This window comes from Haemaphysalis longicornis, unplaced genomic scaffold (genome assembly GCF_048455015.1).
Source record: "Haemaphysalis longicornis isolate Haplotype H1 unplaced genomic scaffold, Haemaphysalis longicornis Haplotype H1 scaffold_3, whole genome shotgun sequence".
NCBI lineage: Eukaryota > Metazoa > Arthropoda > Arachnida > Ixodida > Ixodidae > Haemaphysalis > Haemaphysalis longicornis.
The window spans coordinates 65,971,780-65,994,154 of NW_027526335.1; the positions used below are offsets into that span (position 1 = coordinate 65,971,780).

Consider the following 22,375-nt stretch of genomic DNA (forward strand, 5'->3'; position numbering starts at 1 on the left):
TGTCATGAGTCATGACGTGCTTCAACTCAGATCGCCTGTAAACCAGGTAACGAGCTTCCTAGAGTGTAGCATTGTAGCACTGATTTTCGACTCTTGATTTTTTTGTGGGTGTAATCGACTTCGATTAGCAAGATGCAAGAACATTTAATACGTCCGGAATATTTTCAGCAGCAATCATGCAAGTCAGCGCAGCGTAGCCGAATATGAGCGACGTGGGGTCGCGGCTCGTTGACATCACTGAAGCTCGCATTCTACACAAGCAATAACTACCAGATTATTCTAATGTAATAGTATTCAACGACAGAGTAACGAGAAAAGAGAACAACCTGGGAGTATAATGAAAAATAAAAACAAGCAGGGTCGGGTTCATAACGTCCAAATTAGCCACGGCTTAATTCGAACTTCGGTTCGAATTAAGCCGTGCAATTTAAGACTGCAATTTTTGCAAATTCATTTTTTGTCAAAACGATAAATGAGTGGAAAGGGCTTTCAAATGTACAAGTGTCTGCTGTGAATGAAAACTTGTTTTTTTCGAACCTGTAACCCCCCTGCTATAACGCCTTCGGGCGCTGCAGGTATATGTTGAATAAAGAAAGAATAAAGAAGTGCATAGCTTCTACATTTATAAGTGAAAGTTCAGATATGGGCGGCAAAACGACACTGAAAATACAATAAAATGACGTAGTCTATAACCAGAGTCCTTCAATGCTTCTCTGGTCATGAAACTCCCGGCCACGTTTCGTACGGGGACAAAGGCTACCGCGAGTGGCGCCACCGCAGATCGGAGGGCATCGGGTGGCCGCCGCTGCTCTGTAGCCAGACCAGCAGGCAGGAACGCAGTAGCAGCATGCCCGTTCGCAGCAAATTTTTTCGCCATTCACGAAATGATAAGTCCATTTGAGCGGCCCACGACACGTAAAGCGAAAGCGCACTGCTGATAAGGCGGCGAGCGTCTGTTTTATCTTACTCCGTGGTCCGTTCCCTGCCAAACGCGCTCTTACCACGCCCCTGGCTGCCCTCTGATCAGCACCAGCTCCGCGGCGCGGCAGCGAACGAAGCTCTCCCATAGCGTGATGGCGAAGTTTCATGACCAGAAAGTCATTGAAGGACTCTGCTGTAACTTACATATCCTAGCCGTGGCTCCGAAGGTTCCCATAATTCATTGGATCTTCTGACACGGTTTCGGAATTATTGGACCTTTTGACCCATTGGATCTACTGACTCGTTGAATCTTTTGACTCGCTTTCGATCTTTTGACTCGTTGTATCTTCTGACTTTGGATCTTTTGACCCACATTGGACCTTTTGGCCCGTTGGATCTTTTGACTCGGATGTCACGTGATTATTGGATCTTTTGACTCTTTGGACCTTTTGACTCTTTGGTTCTCTTTACCATAAGCCCCCTGTTACGAATCGGCCCGCTGCCGAACTTTCCCGCATCACTCCTCAGCTGTGCAGCGAAGCCACTGCGCGCGCCTTTGAAACAGGTCCCCTCTTGTCAGTGATTCATGTTTTCATGCCTCGACAAGCCCGGGCCAGACGGCGGCTGCCGGTGAGGCTCGTCTCAATGCTCTTCAAGGACACAGGGGGCCCGCGATCCCAGCGGAGTCCTTCTCTCTCCCCTCTCTCGGAATCAGCGCGCGCCGCTGCTACTGACTGCTTAGGAACTCTGGAAAGAGTGTTGTGTGTGTCTGTGACGTTCGTAGCGTGTTGCCGCTTGTTGGCGTTTTGACCGTTACCGCTTTTGGGTATAAATAGAAGCCGCCCAAGCTCTCTATCCCATTCCTGCTTGAGCAGCGAATCACTGCTGTCACTCTGCTCGAGTGCTGTACTGTTACCTCGCCTGTCGGGGCATTGTTCTTTGCCAGTGACGTGTGTAGTGTGTGCGGGCAACATCGCGCAACTCTGGCCCACATTCTGTGGGACTGTGCAGTGCACCCCGTGGAAGCTGCCGACCTCTACGGCCGGCTGCCGGACACCATAACGAGTGCCGTATATTCGACGGACCTGGCCGCACAAACTCTAGCCGTCCAGCAGCTCGAGGCTGCTCTCGCCAGGCAGAAGCGGAGCGAGTCGCAGACGGGGGGGAAAGGGACGAACTCCCGAGTACCTTTCGCGCACCGCTCACGCCGACGCCGGCGGGGCCTAGTCCCGAAGACGTAGTGAACGTGGGTGGGATGTGGAGGCTCTGCGCATCCCGACCTCCCACTCCCTGCTGGCCATAAATAAAGTCTTTCTCTCTCTCTCTCTCTCTTGTTCTTTGGCTTCGGCTCACCTCTCGCTATGAAGTAAACAGTTACGTTAGCGTACGGCTTCTGGACTTCTTCACGGCTGCAACAGCGGCTGGCCGCTCGCATCAAACCACGCTACCACACGTATGCCGGAGGCGGCAGAGCTCGGCTCGAGTCGGCCCACCCGGTTGCAACACCCCGTACTGCTCTCGTCCGCCGCCCCAACAGGGCTTTTTTAGCCGTCGTCCCATATAAAACAAGCTCGCTCGCTCACGGCCGGACTCGACTCTTCTCCTCCCCCGCGCCGGAAGAAGAGAGTCGAGCGTGCGGGAGGAGGAGAGTCAAGTCCGGCCGTGGCTCGCTACACCCCTACGGGCGTCGCAGTCATACCGACGGCACCCCCTCTCCAGGAATCGTTCCGTGTTCGCCTCACCCCACCCTTCAGCCAATTAACTCCTCAAGCCGCGCCCATCATCTACTACCGCGACATTCCTGGATGTCGAAATTCTACTCGCTTTCTTCCATTGTACTAGGGAACAAATTTTGGTGGGGACGTTATTTGAACAGGCCAAAGCTGTGGTCTCGTTACAGTCGTCTTCCAGTTTTCGACGCCGGCATTACACATTGTAAGGGCGCAAGTGGCGGCACCCCCCCCCCTTTACCGAGGGGCTGATACCCGCACCCCCCCCCCCCCCCCCTTGTGACGCAACTGCGCTCACTTATAACCGCCGCCTTAGTGGGAGCGTGCGAATCGCTTTTTCAAAGAGTATCAGCCCGGCAGCTGGGAGCCTTTTTTAAACTGGTCACGCGGTTGCCTCCATAGTGTTGAAAAAAAAAAAAAAAAAACACTGGGCGGGCAACTGAGAACAAATCATGACATTTTGGCTGGTTGCGTACTCCCCCATCCCATCAGCATTATAGAACCACGTACCCTTTCCCCTTCAATCCAAAGTAGGCACCTGGATCCGCCCCTGAATCTGTGAAAGTTATTAATTGTGTAATGTCAGAATATAACGGCGATTGGGGACCGGTGTAGCTGGCAGTAGTAATATGCTGGCCATTTCAATGTTTTCATCTGGAGTAATACACCATGTCTTTTTGCCACCATGCACCTTACGAAGCGTGACTGCAAGGGAGGATTTCGTGAGTTACCACTGCCAAATTTCGAATATTGTTTAGCTATATTTCTGTTACTGCTGTGACTCGCAGGGTCGTATGGGATAAGGACACTTTCCCTTTCGAAGTTGAACGAGGAGACGAATTTGTATCCCTCTTTCATTTTTCTTTTTTACAGCCCTCTCATGGCCCGTAACTGCAAACTAAACAGAACTCTCGCTCTTCTAATTAAAGGTATTCCGATGAGAACGAGTTCTTGGACATTTTTTTCAATTTTTGCCATACTTGAGTGCATGGCGTGTCGTGAAACACCGCATAGAAACATTCAAGTTGCCCGCTCTTTTACGTGTCAAGTGAAGTTACAGCTAAACTAATTAAATACGCACATATATGCTTTAATTTTATTTACGCATTGTCAAACAGTATGATTTATTGTTAAAGGTTTTTTTATTTGAAAAAATCCTAATTGACCTGATCGGCGGAGTCCCTGGATTGGCGGAGCGAAAAGGTGGTGGATGCGGGGGTTTCTTTTCGTTCGAATCGTTCGGGCTGCAACTGGAACTATCTCCGACGCCGGGTTGTCAACTAATTTAATTACGAGGGTAAAGAGAGAGGGAAAACGAACGCTCACGCAACGACAGACGAAGCAAGACGAATTCGCGAACGCAGCGTTGGAGCCCCGCTCATGAGCCTCGAATGTTCCGACCATACTCGCTGTAAGCCTACCTGCTGCGCTGGAGCCACCATAACACTATGACCCGCCTCAAATTTTGACGCAACGAAGGATTGACACCACTCGGTAAGCGCTAAAATGCAAACTGCGTACTTGGAGGTGTTACTGCGCCGCTGTCAAAGTGGCATTGACCTCGTGTCTTGGCGCAACATACGGGTGCGCTTCCGCGTTCCATTGGCGGTTTGACGTTTATGCATTACGGAACGCTGGTCAAGTACGGATGACGTTGTTTTTGTGCGAAACTTTTTTTGCATTGGCGGTCGTTGACCTCTGAAGTTCTGTTTTTGGCATTGCATCGGGCAAAGCGGCCATGCATTGTGCTACTTGGCACAACTAAAGCCTGATTGTATGTGTTCCAACCACGCAGTGTTCCGAGCGAAACGTGGCTTCGCACTCCAGTTTCGTTTGCGCGTGTAGGAGTACACATGCCTGGATAACTGGCTTGAGTTGTTCTTTGAGCAGGTCTCGTTCTATTTTCAGCTCGACATGGGCACCAAGAATGAACAGGAGGTGAAAACGTTTTTGCACTCGGTTTTGAGTTGCGAAAAGGGTGGAATCCCCCTGTCCAAGTTGCAAGGTAACAGATGCTAATACTTGTTTATAGCGCAAAAAAATACGAGATGGAGTAATAAAGACAGTAGGAGCACTAACGCAATTACAATTGTCTTATCGTTGTGCCGCGGGATGCAAATTAAGGCCTCTGAATTTGCTGGTGCATGTGCATTGCCTAAACGTGTCCGCCATCTTGTTATTGTTTGTGAATGCATGGTTTCGTTTCTGAATTTATCGCCGCGACGCGCGCTTCTCAATAACGCTTAACTGATGGGAGGTCCTCCGCTGTTTGTTTGGATCGGGCTACAGATTCGCGGAATAGTCCCTCACATTGGCTTCAATGTAATAACAGCATGTACAGGTGCCGTCAGAAGTAACTGGAGCAAAGGAGCTGTGGCCAAATTGCATAGGAGCGCCTTGTAGCTGCACAGGCGGTAAACTAAAGGAGCAGAACACGCATGCGTGCCTACTGACGCCGATAGCTCCTCTATACTTCTTAACCCACTTCTTTGAATGCGGTTTCGAGTGTTGTTCGCAGCATACTGGTCTTGGCGATGGCGCTGATATCAGGCTCACCTAAACATATTAAAGAAAAATTGTCACTTCGTATCCCTGCGATTTCGGCGCTTCTCCAGCAGCTCTTATGCGCTGAAAAAGTGAGCGACGCTGCTAGATACCGCATCTGCTATCAGCGCCGTCACTAAGACCAGTATACTACGAATAGCGCTCGAAGAAGCATTAAAATAAGTGGGTTGAAAAGTATACATGGGCTATCGCCGTAGGCAGGTGCGCATGCATGTTCTGCTGCCTTTGTTTACAGCCGGTGCAGCTACATGGCGCTCCTATGGGGTTCGGTCACAGCTCCCGTGCTCCAATTACTTTTGACTGCAACTGCACTGTTTTTTTTTTTTTTTTTTTCGTGGCATCGCAGCAAGCTGTTTCATTCAAAGCATTACTGCGAAGTGTTGAATTGAGAAATTCCTATTTACAGCGGGTGTAGTGTGTTGTGCACAACCTGAATCCTGTCTGCCTCTCATTCAGGGCTTTAATTAGTGCATTTTATTGCCATTTTTTTAATGAATTTGTCTCTGAAGAAGTCTAAGCAGCTCTTTCTTTCGCAGGAGAATACACAGTGCTGATAGGCAGCCCCATACCATACGAACAGTTCGGCTATAGCACACTGAGCGACTACATTAAGAGCATACCTAACACAGCTGTCATACGAAAGTGAGTGCCGCTTTTTTGTTTTCTATGCAGCATTGTATCTAATTTTAGTTCTTGTCATGTTGTGGCTGTATTTCTTTGCTATTGTTTTTAATTACTTCGGTGACATTTGCAGCAACTTATTGCCTGGCCTGCGGACTAAATAAGCAGGTGGTGTGCAATGTACTAAAACGAACGACCCATTGAAGCATGAAGGGCTTATGTGTGTTCTTAGGTTCTGGAATTCCACTCGGTGGCGGAAGGGCATACTTACGATTTAATGGGTCCGTATTGTCTGAAGTTGGTTCCTGAAACTGCAGCTTGTGTCCCTGCATTTTTTCTTGCGCACGAGATTTGTTTTATCCAATTTCTGGAATCTACCTCAGGCATGTATTAGTTGGCACCAGAAGTCGATACAAGACATGGGGAAGCTGTATAGACATTACGAGCTGCTGGTTTCGCTGGAATTACCAGTTTAGCTCAAAAGCAATTCTGTTTCCTGCAGTTTTTTCTTGCTGTGCCACCTCCCCCCCACTGTCTTTTTTAGATGTGAAAAACACACGCCAAGAAAGACTCCTGTTTAAAAAATTTCGGGTTTTTTAAAGAACCACAGGTGGTCTCAGTGTGCAGCCCCTCCGCTAAGCCTTGCCTAATTGCGCTGGAAAAAAAAAAAAAACAGTTTGAATCTTGAAAAGTGACACTAAAGAGTGCATAACACCTTGGTTTAGCAAAAAGGTCGTGTTTTGTGTAGACATTTTTTTTTTTTCGGCAACCGACGATGCTTTGTTAGCTGGGAAATATAGCTTGCATTTCTCTTTCATTTCTATTTCCAATTCCAATTCAACTGTTTTAATCTGAAAGAACTAGCTTTTGGTAACTCACTCGTCTTCACATAGCGGCAGAAGGCATTGTTTTAGCCAAAGAAACGCAACAAGTATAGAAAAACCTTCAAAATTCGCTCTATGGTAGCTTAATGTGGGCCATCGCTAAAGATTAGTGCAGCTTTCACTAGTGGTGTAAGGCTGGAAAACAGCTGAGCTGGTGGCCTCTCTTCCTTAGCCGGAAACCCGGCTGTTGCATCATCAGCATCAGAGCAGCCCACTAGGTCCACTGCAGAACAAAAGCCTCTCCCATCAAACTCCAACCGGTCCTGTCCCGCACCGCTCGAGTTCATTCTGTGCCTCCGAATTTCCTTGCAGTTAAACCTGGATATAATTAAGTTGACAAAAGTTCGCAATTGTTTGCTATGTTGGCAGCAGCGAGTCCCTCATTCAAAATTCTGGAACGTCATGGAGAAATCACCAGAAAGTGGCGAGGGGTTGCCACTGCTTTTACCTTGGTTATTTGTTTCAAGCTTTTGACAGATAGAGCATTGTTATCGGGACAAAGCAGTCTTTTAATTGGACCAAACTTGTCCCTTTAAAGCCGTTGCGGTACGGTGGCATCCAGGCTAAGGCAGTCATCAAGCCTCGCCCCTGTATGCCATAATTCTGAGGATGTGCTGCCGCCTGGGGGAAATAGGCCAGCAATGAAGTTTGCTGCCACTGCTTCCCAGCGTCTAGCCGATTGTGCTAGAAATGAGATCATTTCGCCACTGGCGATTGTAGTACGCAAGGCAGGTTCTTGCGTTCATCCGCATGCATGCATCTGTTGATAGCACTTGTATGCCAGGTGAAACGTCTCAGTGAAATAAAAACTGGAACAAAAGCTTGGATTGACGCATCACATGTTATGCTGGCTAGCTGAAATTAAGTTCCCGCCTGCATTTTTTTGTTTAAATATCCCTGCAGCGTGAGTGTTCCAGCAAAATGCCTAGACAAGCTTCACCAGTACCACGCTTCACTCTTCAAGATTTGAGATGTCACAAAGTGTGGTGCGGGAAAGTGTATGTGGCAGCGATACCTGCATTCACGTTGTGGGGACCAAGGTTCTTACAGCGAACTAGCTCGACACTCGAGATTCGGCTGCAGTGCTCTAGCTCTACTGAATGCCGGCACGGACCGCCAACTTGGCGTAGCGGCAGCAAACAGCAAGGAACACAGGACACAAATCACCAACCCCTACGTTTATTGCACTGCAATAATGGACGTGAGGTGCGTCTCTACCACCGCCAAGACCACTTTGGCCAGGGCGGGAGAAACGGGCGCGAGGGCGGACAAAGGAAGGCCAAAAAGGAGCAGCACGTACTTACGGCTGCTCCGTATGATGGCTGGTATCCAAAGAGGCCCTTCCTTCGTTGTCTGCCCCGGACCAGCCCGCCCGGAGCTTCCGGACAAACCGGTCACGTGAGGGGTTCGGCAGCGCCCCTGCCGTCATCCTCCCGCGACGGGGAAATGCGCAGCCGCAGGGAGAGAGAGAGGGACCTCCCACCTCTTGCCTCCGCGGCGAGCCGAGAGAGATGGGGAAGATGGCAGACCTCCGTAATTCCTACGTCTTTGGCACTCTGCATTAATAAGTCACTGCTGCTGGTGCTAGTGCTATATTTGTATTCACAGCACTCTAATCTACCGATACAGGCAAACTTGCGTTTACACTTTAGTGTCCCTTTGAACTGTTTGTCATGAACTTCATGTTTCGCTGCATGTCAAGTTTTCCAAGGCTGAGAACTGTTTCTTCACACAGATGGGATGGGCTGCACATTGTATGACTACAACTTGAGGTGGTGGTGCATTCCAAGCATGCTGATAGCCTTGTTACATATTCAGGTCTATTATACCCGTCGCGTACCATTTTAATTGCAATTGAGCTGATACTGCTGGAACTTAATTTGGATCGGGAGTTGCTACATGGGCAGTTTCAATCACGATTGCGCTCGACTCTATCCTTGTTCCCCAAGGGCGATTGAGCTTCTTGAGTGAGAGTGGGAGCGGTGATGACCTTATCGGTGCTGAGCAAAACCGTAGGAGGTGACAGCCTAAAATTACACCATAGATCGTATCAAGTAACGTAACTAAAATGAGCGTGTGATAATACTCTTGTAGTTATATGTGCCTCTGTTTATAAAATTGTATTGGTGCACTCTCAACACCACGGTAAACCCCACTTGACCTCAAAAATGGCATCCCCACACCTGCTCGTGGCTGTATCGAGTGCAGTGGTTATTGCTAGTGCAGCTTGCATTCTACTTGATGTAAAAACAGCGCGGTAGGATGAAATACACGAGGAAATGAACCAGACAGGACGAGTGCTGTTCCTTTCCTCGTGAATTTCGTCCTACCGCACATTTTTTACATCATGTCGACCTACCAACTCGCCCAACTTTCCATCCTGTTGCATACTACTGCTGTTGGGGCGAAGTCTGGGAAAAAAACATTTTGGAATCATGCCATCATTGCATGCATACCAAGAGCTCTCACTTAGCATGATGTGTCACACTTGTTGCTACAACCCTGCCATAATGGGCAGTCTTGCCACAGGGCTAGTAGTGGCTAGGGATGCGTACAATTGCTCGACACCGGCTGCAAAATGTTGTTTTCGGCACCATCCAGTGTACAAGAGTGGAATTTCTCAATTGGGATTGAAACAGGCCGCGTAGCAGCAGAAGGGCATCAAGCGCGCTCAAAAGTAAATCTCGCTGAGCTTCAGTCCAGATTGAAAGTGCACGTGTAACGGGCATAACGCCCCATATTAGGGCACTCTAAAAACCTCAGCTGTTTGGGGGCGGCCTAATTAAACACATTCTTTGCCTCTGTAGAGCGGCCAATGGGGTTCCTATTGTGGAAGCTGTCATCAACCCATCCACAGCTCATGTGTCCCAGTTGGTGGCCAACCAGAGGGCTGCTCCCAAAACCAAGCCTGTTGTGGTAAGTGTTTTCTGCGTTTCCATGCTGTGGACGGAACGTTTCCCACTATTGCAGTTTGGTGGATGGCTACGAAATGCAACTTTGTTCAGTTAGAAAAAACTGGCCTTTGGTAACTTAACTTCAAGTTAGCCCTATTCCAGCCACGGAAGGTGCTTTTTTAACTGGAAAAGTTTCGACAAATATTCAGAACCTATCCAATTTCTTGCTACAGTGACTTCGCCACGGTGGCTCAGTGGCCAAGGCATGTGCTGCTAAGGCCAAGGACGTGGGTTCGATCGTGGCCGTGGTGGCTGCTTTTTTGAGGGAGGTGAAAAGTGAAAACGCCTGTGTTGAGATTTCGGCGCACATTAAAGATCCCCAGGTGGTCGAAATTAATCCAGAGCACTCTACTACGGCAGGCCTCATAGCCCAGTTATTGCTTAGGCGAGTTCATTCCCACAGTTAGTCGGTCCGTTCCAGTCAGTCACGCTATGACATAATGTGGGCTAGCACTAAAAAACTAGTAGTAAGGGTGTTAACTGCGTGCCACCGATCTAGTTAAATGATGAATCTTAACTATAGGCCACACTACAACCGCCCAGTCATATTTCTGGGTAGTGACTTTGGTCGGCGGCCGCTAATCGCACAGACAAGGTTTTGTGATCTCATGAAGAAATTTCCGGAACGTGAGTGGGTTCGCCACTGCTTCATCTGTTTTCATTAAAGGGACCCTGCAACACTTAACATCGACTACTCGGAATGTATTTTGAAATAAAGTCTATTGTCCCAGCAATCTCCTCCCGCAAGAATTATGAAAATCCGTTCACTATCACCGAAACTACGTGCGATGAAAAATAGCGCATAAATGTTCCCTCTCAACTCAACCGCGGACAACGCGACGAAAGCTGCGCGCTCTCTCCTGGAGAGGGGGGCGGCGCGCGGCGTTTGTTCGGCGGCCTTCGATATGTCACAGGCCGGGGAGTTTCGTCCTTTTCCCCCCGTAACGTGGACGGGTCTATTTCCGGTGTGGTGCCACAAAAAAGCAGGCATGGTGGCCTGCTCGCAAGCAAGCGCTCAGGCTGGTAGGGCGTTTTTGGAGCGATAAACGTTTGTTGTCGAGTGGGCTCGTTGAAAGTAGAATATTTAGTTCGTCACTCAAACTCTGCGCGCACTCAAAACAAAAGAAACGCCAAAAGCATGCGGACAGGTTCAGACATAGAAGAGGTTCATACACAGCGCCAACGACGGCTGATCGTCACAGGAAATGCCAAAATTTAGCCGCGAAGTTGATCAGCGACAGCCAATAGGACAGCCATGGCCTCAATGACGTCGCAGAGGCCATGCCAGGGGTGCATAATGAGGAGAATTGAAGAGAGAGCGGTTGGTTTTTCCGCGTCTTTCACGGCGATTTGCGTGCTTACCGCTTCACGTGCACGTGTAATATTTGGCTCGGGTGTTCCTGGAAGTCTAATCTAAACGTCGCGCAGGTTTACTTGCACTGCACGAAGAGTGTTGCAGGGTCCCTTTAATGGGCATCCTCAATTTACCAGTCCTGAACGGTCCGCGGGCAGTCTGATGTGTTTGGACCAAAAGTCCCATATTAATAAGTGGGAAAAGAGAGTGCCGGATCTCATCCCGGGCAGTCTGCAGACGATCGGGGACTGATAATCAAGGAGGCCCAATATCTCCCATCATTTGTTTGAAGGTCTGGCAAAATTTGTGTGATTGTTACCAGGACAAAGGAGACTCTTTAATGAATCAAATGAATCAAACTTGTCTTCGTGGCCCATTAACTCTTTCGTAACCGCGGGAAATTGACCAATTTTGAAGGGTCTAACAAAACAATTTTTTATGCTATACGTATTGGTTAGACACACATTGCAGTGACATACAATGCAGATTATTTCACGCGCTTTCCAACGACACCAGTTTTAATAATGTTTTCCTAAATAATGATTCCGAAAAAAATTATCGAATTCGAAATTTTTTTCCACGCATCGAAGAAAAAAGAAAAAAGTAAGTTGTGTATAATAAACCACCTGTAGTAGAAAAAATTTAGAATATACATTTTGTAAGTAGACATTTCAAAAACCTGTCCTAGAAAAAAAATTGAGTTGCGCAGTACAATTTGTCAGATATAAAAGAAAATGTTAGCCCACGTGGTGCCCGTGCCATGTGGTGAAGCCCAACCTCTATTTCAAGTTTTGCTATTTTGGATAGTTCTCTAGAAGAAATCTGGTGGTGTGACATTATTAAAGGCCCAAATTAGCCTCCACGTGATGTAAAAACACCTTGTCAATGATTATGACCGGCACAATATTGAAGGCAAGCAAGCGATGTGAAAAAATCTGCTTGGAGTTGAGAACCAAACTCTTTGGTGGATGCTTGTTGACGTTCTGATGATCACTTATCAGTCAGAACTTTCATTTGCGGTTTATTATCATGTTCTGACTCACTATGGTAGCCCTGCTTGCAGGAATGAGGTACAATGCGCTAGAATCATGCCCAGCAAGCTTTCACCAAGCCGCCGTCGGGCTGTGAAGCGAGTTCAGCACTACGAGCCTACTACATTGCAGCGCCACCTAACGATTTTGAAAAGAAACAAATGCAAGGCTGTTGGAGACTGTCAGAATAGACAGTACTACTAAGAAGCGACACTAGACCTCCGGAAATACCCTCATATGAAAACGAAACTGGCCGGTGAACAGTTGGCGGTGTTCAAGGCCAATTGGAAGCGTTCTCCTCGTCTGAACTGATACCCGACGACTTGGTGTTACCGTTTGACTTTCAGCGGAAGCTTTTATCCCAGAAGCAAGGCGTAGATAAAGTGGAAGCGCGAGCGGCATGCTTGTTTTGAGGAGCAGTAGCGGGCAACGGAGGCTTGTAGTTGGGTAACTGCGTAGTCGCGCCAAATATGAATTTCGCAAGGCGAAAACGAAACCGAAACTGCCGGAAACTGGTTGAAAATGTCAGGCACACTTGCTAGACATGCGGGGGACCATCAGAAATAAGCTTTGGGGGAATAAAGCTGCCCTTTGTCCGAACCAAAGATCATTAGTGAATAGCTGGGGCCATTTTCAAGTAATTATCACCTCTCAACGCTGTCAGATTACAAAGCTGACCCCAGTATTTGGTATTTGACTTGCCAGAAGCCTTTTGACAAAAAAAAAAAAAATATATTATGGTAATGCAGCCTAACCATGACCTGCATCCTTTTTTCTTAAGTGCAGCAGCCACGCCCCCTTCCTCAAAAATACGCGCACCTCAGCTCGCAAAAAACGCCGCCAAAAATCTCAGTGTCGCCGGAGCGGGAAAATTTAAACTGATTCTAAAAGGGCAGTGCCTAGACTAATCACTGGCTGCATTAGGTGTACGAGAAACGACTACATGATGTCGAAATAGGCAATATAAATCATCGATCACCGGTGATCGATTTGAATAGGCGTGGTAACGAAAGAGTTAAATTCATGGAATATCCTGGGCAAGCGTGAAGTGCGGTGGTTGCGTACTGGTCTCTCGCTGGTGGTCCGTATCGAGGGGGGCCGGAGTGTCCAGTCTGCGTGTCCTCTGCGCAGCGCCCCAGCCGTCTCCCTGCTCCGAGGACTGGGCCGAGTGTGAGGTTTGCAGGGTACCAGAACCTGCTGGACAGTCGGAGGACCCCGTCGCCATCTCCTGCCACCACCGCTTCCTCTCTCAGCCCGATGCACGTGCCCCCCAGGAGGACTTACCGGGGCACGGCAAGGGGTTTGCCCCAGCTGGTGCGTTGGCTCTACCGCTCTAACTGCCGTGACGCATGGGGCTTGGGCACCGATTGGTTGGCTTCTGCCGAGCCATATACCTGTGCTCTAGGGAGCACGGGGTACTGTTTGCTGCACTTATGCTACACGAGCACCTTGTACTGTTTGCTTGGAGGTTGTGGAAGCCAATGAGGCCTTTTTGTAGATTTCTTCTTTTTATATTCTGCATTTACACACGTTTAGCAGTTGGTGCTACTGAAACACTACTGAGCCGATGCCTGGTTTAATTAAACGGTTTGTACAAAAAGTGCAGAAAAACCCTGTTAATTGGTACCTCTCACCTGACTAGCAGAAGAGTCCTTCAATGCTTTTTCTAGTTGTGAAACTCCTGCCCAAGTTTCATTTGGGGACAAAGGCAAGGGCAAGGACAAAGGCAAGGGGCGCCACCGCAGTCGGAGGCATTGGGCAGCCGCCGCTGCGCCATGTGTGCAGCCACGCACTTTGGCGGCACTTATTCAATAGAAACGCGTTGTTGGTAATTATACCTTCAATTATTCCTACAAAATGAAGCTGGCAGGAGCGTCTTATAATTGCAGCCTTTACGGGGACTCGTATCAGGCAGAACGCATGCTCAAACTGTCGACTACTGTCAGGGTTTCATTCTGAGAAATTTCTCGGAAGTCCCCGTGCGTGGGAGACTTTAAGGGAAGTTGGGTTCCAAGATGTTGTAAATTCTTACCTGGCCTTTGACGACGCTCCTCATCGCCTTGTCCAGCTGAAGCTCTCAACCTTGAAAATCGATTTCACAACACGGCCAGTGAAAATTTACGCACGTCGAAAGCCAAACTGACCTGGTTGCGGTGCTCCGTGCTTGCATGCTGTAGGCGCCAAGGTTTATGGCATTTTCTTTTAACCCGCAAGGAGGTGAATATAGTAGTGAGTGACATGCAGAACTAATTTCTGACACCTGCTAGGATTGAACCAGTGTGCGAAAAGCAGGGGAAACATGTCGACGCGGTGCGAAAGCGAAAGTTTGTAGGGGGAACAATTATTTCTTTTTAGCTCTCTGTCTCCTTTTTTAATGCTTTCCTTTTACGCATAATCGAGGTGCAGTGCGATGTAATAGTGTGCGTTTTCAAAACTCTGAAAGCTTTGGCATTGTGAACACTATAAAACCAAGATTACGCTCGAGAGTAGTGCCTCTGATTTCTGATGGAAACAGGTTGGTTGTAGAATTCAAGTTTAGAATGGCAACGCTGGTTGGAGTATTTCTAATAAAAGTAATTCTTGGCTTTGTACATTGCTCGTTACGCGTGCACTCACCGAAACCCATTCACAGTGAACATTTATACACTCATTTTTACATATTTAGTTGGCATAGTTACAGGCATATGGTGATGAGGACTTTTATATGGCGAGGTTATTTCTGGCCTATTAACCCCCAACAACAAAGGTCATCTGGGTGGTAAAGAAGAATCTCCGCAAAGCACGAAGGCTGTGGTTTTAAGAGCTCCTTTTACAGTCCGGCAATGTGCTTGATTACAAGGCAACCAACATGTAAGATTGTTTTTTTTTTTTTTTACACAAGCGGACGGGCAGTAAATAAAAGCTCAATTTGCTAAATTTATTCGGGGAATGGTACGCTTCTATCTCGCACGCAGGTCGGTGTCAAAAAGACAGTGAAAACTTCTGCAGAAATTTGCCTACTAATGTGTAGCATTCGTATGCCGCTTGTCCAGTGTGTCAGTCCCTTACAGCTAAATATGGCTGATTTTGAATACAGCCACGTTTGGAAAGTTCTTTTGTGGATTTTTTTGTCAATTTTTCGGTTTTCGGGAAGATATATAAGATGCGTATTTTTGATTTGGTCAGGTAATTTTTGTAAAAATTTTTTCCTTTTTTTTCTTATTTCTGGCTTTTCAAAATTCTGTCCGACCAATTATCTATTTTTTCTGCAATTTTAACAATTAAAGGTGGAACTTGTGCCAAATCTGCGTTTTTGTGGAAATGCAGGGTACTATACACTGCTCACCTTTTTTGCCCCGTTGTATTCATATTTTTTATGTTCTTTTGCGGACTTTGTTCGTTTATTCTTAGATTTCTTGGACAGATCTTTAAGATGCATATTTTTTTTGTTGAATCATTCTTGTGAATTTTGTTCTTTCTATTTTTCTTATTTATTGGTTTTTAAGATTCAGTCCAACCAAATCTCCACTTACACTATTATAACGATTCAAGGTGGACTGTCTGCCAAATCTGCAATTTTGTGGAAGTGCAGGGCGTTACACTGTCCTGGCTGTGGAGCTACTTGGCAAAGAATGCTACGCATTTTGTAGCCGTTTTTTCTGTAGGCAGACCGGCAGGCAGGAATGCACTAACGGCATGACCGTTCACACGAAATTTTTCGGCACTCGTGAAATGCCAGTTCCATTTTAGTGGCCCACGAGAAGTAAAGCGAATGCGCACAGCTAATACCGCGGTGAGCGTCCATTCTCTGCCGAACGCCCTCCGACCACTTCCCCGGCTGCCCTTCAATCAACGCCAGTGCCGCGGTGCGGCCTCCTTAAACAGCGCATGAAGCTCTCCCATAGTGTTACAGTGGAGTTTCATGACCAGAAAAGCATTGAGAGACTGGGCTATACTCGGTTACAACTCAAGAACGGCACCACCTCGTGTAGTGTATCACTCCGCCAAAGTGACGTCAGTGCGCTCTGTTTTGAAAGGGGTTTGCTATGGATGCGTGATATCGTCTGCCTTGTCTCACGCAGTTTGTTTGTCGTCACTGGAGTCGTTTATAAGCATATTAAGTCCAAAAAATCACGTGAACGGCTCACGCCATGTTCAAAATATTCCCAGTAACGCCCTACTTGCGCCGCGCGGAGAAACATCCGGCTACGGTGATAAGGCACAGCGGCAACTTCCGGTGCTGTTCTTAAGTTGTCACCGAGTATAGCAGCGTAGATGCCGCAGAACATCGCCAGTGCGGTTGTCACCGCAAGATGATATCAAACTACATTCCTTTTGCTGTGTAAACTGGAAGGCCAAACCTAGGTGTCTTCCACATCTGCCTTTGACATCAGGTTTGCCATGTGACAGGGCTGTTAATCGGGTTCAGGAAATTTTACAGCAGTTTTATTTTCTGCGTGCTTTCATATTTGTGGCTGTAAGGTATTCCGTATGAGTAAGTAGGTGGAACAGCTTTACCCAAGGTTTAATCATGCATGATAGGTCCTTCCGCTACACTGAGTGTTTCGCAAATTTATATATTTGCACGCATGTGCTTCGCCACCATATGTGTAATTATGGACTGGCTTGCGTGAATACAAGGGAGCATTCGCAACTCCTAGTTTAGCAAATTTTCACCGTCCTTGTTGTGATGGGCCTAGATTCGACTAGTAATGACCTGTTCCTTGTTCAAACTGACTCTCTTAAGTCGCATTACTGATGCCCCGTTTTGCCTGGCGCCCTTGTGCAGAAGCAGCTGGGAGCAAAATCGAATGCCGTGCGGGATGACGTGCCTCCTAGATGGCAGCAACAAAGCAACGGGGTGATGGCTGCAATGACCAACAGGGCTGGTAGCAATGGCATGGCTGCACACAGCCCCTCTCCACCGTGGCGCTCCCCTCTGAGGTCACCACAGGGGCCCGACGCCCCTGCGCCCATAACGGTGACCCCAGTCCCTCCAGCCGCTCATGTGCCAGCCCCTCCTGCGCCCGTAATGGTGACCGCTGTCCCTGCAGCTACTCACGTGCCAGCCTCCCCCAACTTTATACCACCGGTGGCGCCACCGGCTGCAAGTGGTGAGGCTGCCCACCCCCTGTTTACACTTGCCTTAGTTGCGTGACCTGTTGCAGTGGTCCAGTGGCTAAGCCGCTGCGCTGCTGAGCCCTAGGGTGCTTGTTGGATCCCGGCCATGGTGGCTGCTTTCCTAATGAAGGCAAAGAGCTAAAACACTGGTGCGTTGAGGTTTCAGCACACGTTAAAGGGACAGGCAGGTGATAGCGATGTGTTTTGAGTATATTTTTTCTATCCCTAATGAAAGGGCATCACGTAAAACACTTTAACCCGAAACGGTTTTGCAACTTTGGAAATCGGAACTTTTAGATCTACCAGCCACACGTGTCCTGCCAAAAGGAATGCAGGCAACCATGACTGTTAGCCGTGCGGTAACATGCTTTTAACTGTACGTGAGATGAAAAGAGGTATCTAGAACCGCATCCCCAGCTAAAACAATAATGTGCAACCTTTTCTATTCCTTTATGCAGTTTGTGAAGTACGCATTGAAAGTGACTGAGTTTTTTGGACGCGTATGTTTATGTCGCGTTTTGACGCTACATGGCGCTACCTTTCAGACTTCAGAAAGTTTATTGCCAAAATAAAATTCTTTCTGCCTGTTTATTTGGAAATTCCATATGGTTACCCCACTGTATAAAACGCCTAGCTTTCATATGACCTAAAGAACACGTGCACTCCACAAAAATCAGTTGTCTGCCCCTTTAAAGATTCCCAGGTGGATAAATTATAATCCGCTGGCCGGGTGTAGCTGCGGCGCACTAAACCCCACAATCATCGCCGTAGTTGCGTGCCTGTAGTCTGGTGATCCTTGCTGTGCTTGTTCGCCGTAGCACAGCAGCTTGGTGCCAGCAGTGATACCAGGGTACAAGCTAACGAGATCAGTTCAGGAGGCTTGCAGAAAGGCAGTTTGTTCGTAGAGAGAAATACTTGTTGCGTGAAGGAGTAAGAGGAGAATAAAATGGCATGTGGTGCAACTTACGTGGCAAAGAGCAGGTGGGCTTGGCGCGGGCCACGGAGCAAGAATAAAATAGGAGGGGAAACTGAGCTTTCTGGGGCAGCCTGATAACGTCACAAGCACTTGGCGAACGTCAAGTTTCCGGCATCTGGCGGCAAGCGAAGGAAGTGCGCGTCATCGCCACGGCCGGCGCACGTTCTGGTCACACTCGCCCAGTCCAACCCGGCCGCAGCATCGCGTCGGCATTTCGCCGGGCCGCCGAAACATTCCGTGGCCGAAGCGAGAGTGTGTGCGCTTTTCTGCACTTCCGTTGGCTGAAGAGCCCGCCTTCGTGATTAATTTTCTGTCAAATATAAACCGGCCGGTACGAGCGAATAAAAGGGACATTTTCTTTTAATGCGTAAGCAATCTTGCGCGAGCACCAAGCCCAAAATACAAACCTGTAACCGGAAAAAAAAGTAAAACCTGTAAACGCATGGCCTCATCTCGCCTGCGATGCGCTCGAAGCGAGTTGAGTGCACCGGCCAATTTATGGCGCGCGCGTGCTACGTCCGAGATAAACGCGCGTTCAGTCCCCGCGTCGCACAGCAGCTCGAGCGCATACGATTCACGCCTTGTGGCAAATGCTGCAAACAACAGTATTGCTTTTAATACATTCAACCAGGTGCCGCTGTCAAATTGTTCCAACCAGGTGCCGCTGTCAAATTGTTCGCCGCCGCAGCTGCGGAGCTCCGTAGGTCGCCGTAGTTATCATTGTGACATTATCTGGTCGCTCGATCGCGCCGGCTGCAATGGGCGTTTCCTCTCCTATATATTCTTGCTCCGTGGCGCGGGCTAAAAACGAGAGAAAGTCCTTAACTTAAGCTGATGTATGGTTCTACCTTGATTGAATAAACTTCAGTGTAACAGCTTTCATATAGCGAAGTAGCAGACATTCACAGCTTTATGACTGTTGAAATTTGGGTATATCTAGGAGCCAGATTTAACAAAACATTCCCCCCCCCCCAGGCCATCAACAAGTGTACAGTCACAAAAGATGTTGAAATGTGCTTATGCTCATGGCAGCTTAATCTCTTTGTTGCTTTTGTAATTTTATTCCTACTTGCTGGCTGTTCTTCTGTGTTCTACCCCACCCTTTCGTGTCCCCGCACCATTTTATTGCGTCGTCTATCTTCGTGGAGTCTTCGCAGTAGTCAACCTTTATTCTACCATATACACTCATCTTGGAGCAGCATCTTTTAACCTGGAAGGGAAAGAAAGACAATGAGACAAAAAAAAAAGTGAAGCAAAGTACCTGTTCTTTGGTAGTTTTTTTGCCAGCAGAAAGGGAGCTCATGTCACGTTACTAGCTTAACGGCCATTTTCGGTGTTGGCAGCAGGTCAGTGGCACTTACTGTTATGATCTTTGAATAGCGCAAGGATCGCATGCACGGCATTTACAGCCCTGCCACCTCTCTGACTATCAGTCTCTCCCTATTCGTTATCCAATGATAAATTCGGGGTTGTTGGCAGGGTTTGTCATTTTCCCCTTGCTCATTTGCAAATTTTTTTCTTGGCAGTGCCGCCTGCTCCTGCCGTGGCTAGGTCGTACCGGCAACTTGTTCAAGAGTACGGCGCAAGCCGGGGCCTCCCCGTGTTCTTCAAGACGACCAAAGGCCTGGCCAACAAGAAGGGGCCCGTGGTGTACCTGGCAACCTTGAAAGTGGGCAGCCAAACCTTCTACTCGTACCCGGAAGAGAAAGTATTGCCCGAGGACGCGGAAGAGGAGGCCGCCCGCAAGGCCGCCCATTCTTTCGGCTTGCACCAAAGTGAGCCACCTTGTTCCCTTTCCTTCCTGTTGTCTTCACCACTAGGCAGTAAAGGAAAGCAGGTGACAGGGAAAGGGGGCACCCAAAGCCAAGTACTGGCTTTAAGGGGGCTTACGGGCCTTGTAAAGCCCAAAAACGGCCAAACATTTTCTGGAAAATGGCATTTGCGGCATCTTTGGCCATTTTTCTATCTGTTTCCGAATTTCCTCATCATAAGGCACGATATTTTATTGTAAATGGCATTTTAAAGTACACTCTACAGCTCAGTTTGCGCAGAATACGATGGTGAAATGACACTTTCAGGGTTCGCACAGGTCCTTGAAAACCGTGAAAACCCTTGAATTTAGAAGTGTCAATTTCAAGGCCTGGAAAGTCCTGGAATTTTTAAATGGTCCTTGAAAACCCCTGATTTTTCCGGAGATAATCAATGGCCCTGTCTTTTCACAAGAATTTAAAGTGTTTGTCGTGGATTTTAGGTGTTAACAAATGTAAAAAAAAAAACATTGTAACAATCAAGTTTCAGTGTATTGCGTGAAATTACAAGTTCGGTAGATTTTCATTATTTTGAAGCAACATTAGGAGCAGGCACTTGTCAATCCAATTTATATCACGATACAATCCAGTGAAAGCCAGCTTCTGTTCTCTATCTTGCATCTTCCATCTAGTCTATGGACGGTTGCTCATTGCATGTTTGCTGTTCCTCATACGCTCCATCGACGTTTGCTTTTACGTGAAAATGGTGGACGTGTACATAGTTCATCCTGCCTGGAAGCAACATTTGCTTGATTTAATTTCAGCTGATACTCTTGCTGACAAAGCAGGAGATGCACGCAGCATTAACTAAGTTTTTAAATCAATGTTTTTAAATCAATCAGTCTCAGCAAAACACCAAGAAAAAAGAAAAACCTTTAAATATCAGCCATGAAATAAAAAAATGAAGCTGGGGGAGCATATACGAACCCGTTAGCACCTATCTAAATGTGCACTAATGTGCTTAGATATTGTGCAATAAAAAACTTTTGCATTGTGTCGGAAAATTACAAATAATCCCAGAAAAAAACATTAGTCGGAGACCTTGAAAATGTGTTTTGTGGTCCTTGAAAGTCCTTGAAAACCCTTGAATTTTTGCTTTTGAAGCCTGTACGAACCCTGCACTTTTCTTGCAACGCTAAGCTAGCATTTCACACTCGGATATCTCGACACCTGGAGCAGGTACAAATGTAAATTTTTTTTGCTTTTGATACCTAAATGTGTGGAGAATACAATGTTGGAAACAAATTTCTCAAATGAAGGCTTTGGGAAATTATTATTGTGTTTAGTTGACACCATCTCTGAGCCATTTCTCGCAGAGCACGGGAGGAGTGAAGTTCAGTGCGTTGTAAAATGACCAAAAATAGCTAAATCAAAAAAATTCTTCTAACGTTGTATTCTCTAGTCATTTTTCTGCCTTGCCACTGGGTAATCACCATTCTGTATAGAGTGGTTATTTTGTAATTGTGACCCAAAATAATGGCAAGGAGCAGCTGTGGGAAAAACTTAACAATGAGAGTGTTAAATAGCTTTCACTGGCTGCATTGGTAATCATTTCAAGGGGAACTGTTGCACACATCATTAGCTCTTTTCACGAATGTCTTGAAATTTGCACGGGGTCTCCACGATTGCAAGCGGTTTAGCCGCTGGTATTGTTTCGTTATAAAAAAAAATCTTTGAGAGGGCAGTTCGAACAGTTTGAGTCCTAATAATAGCAGAGAGGAAAAGATTTGTTTGTCAGCGTCTGCTATTTTGAAGAGTGGCACCACTCTAAAAAGCAAAGGTATCGTAGGTTGTCCTGTCTATGCCCCTTTTCTCTGCCCTGGCCTCTTGGTGCTACTCATTTTGTGTCACAATTTGCAACTACATGCCTTGTACTTTTCCCCCTCATTTGCTGTGGTGATTGTCTTGCCTGAGCTCCGGTTGCACCTCCCTGCCTACCCTCCTTGGTGGTAACTTTCACGTGCGACACATTGGTGGGTAGTGGGCGTCACATCAGAAGGATCATGAAGACAAAGTTCAGTTCAACGGAAAGATTGTCGTGACAGAATAACAATAACAAACCTTAGTGGGGACATCACAAGTCAAGTCTAGTACTTGAGAATGCCGATGAATGAGCAGGAATTCAGACATTTTTTCTAACTGGCCCCTATGATGCCATAGGGACTAGTTTGTTGTCTGATTGGCAGCTGTCGACAAAATCTACCTCGGATAAAGAAACACGTTTACAAGATTGTAGTGAAGCCTCTGGTTCTGTTTGATTGTGTCACTTGAGAATGTAGCACAGAGTGAACACTCCGATTGTTTTTGGTGCTTCTCAGTGACCCAATCGGTGGTGTTGTAGTGAGTGAAGAAAGTTTGTAGATCTTGGTGATCTCTTCGTAGTGTCTTTCAAGGTTTGTGAGTCGCCAAAGGCAGTTTTTTTTATGTACTA

General features: G+C 47.3%; 1 protein-coding gene across 2 annotated transcripts in view; it reads left to right on the forward strand.

Annotated features, from left to right (window-relative positions):
• Positions 1-3,838: 3,838 nt before the first annotated feature.
• LOC144174545 (tudor domain-containing protein 7-like) overlaps positions 3,839-22,375 on the forward strand; it is a 62,759-nt gene continuing 44,222 nt past the window's right edge. Inside the window, exons 1-7 of one of the 2 annotated variants that reach the window (XM_077703299.1) lie at positions 3,839-4,145; positions 4,560-4,656; positions 5,753-5,858; positions 9,529-9,637; positions 13,192-13,374; positions 16,829-17,153; positions 19,663-19,911. In XM_077703299.1, the coding sequence (XP_077559425.1) occupies positions 4,566-4,656; positions 5,753-5,858; positions 9,529-9,637; positions 13,192-13,374; positions 16,829-17,153; positions 19,663-19,911 (1,063 nt within the window). In that variant the 5' untranslated portion in view covers positions 3,839-4,145; positions 4,560-4,565. Of the gene's footprint in view, positions 4,146-4,559; positions 4,657-5,752; positions 5,859-9,528; positions 9,638-13,191; positions 13,375-16,828; positions 17,154-19,662; positions 19,912-22,375 lie in introns of those variants that run through there. The other variant, XM_077703300.1, reaches the window with a different exon arrangement.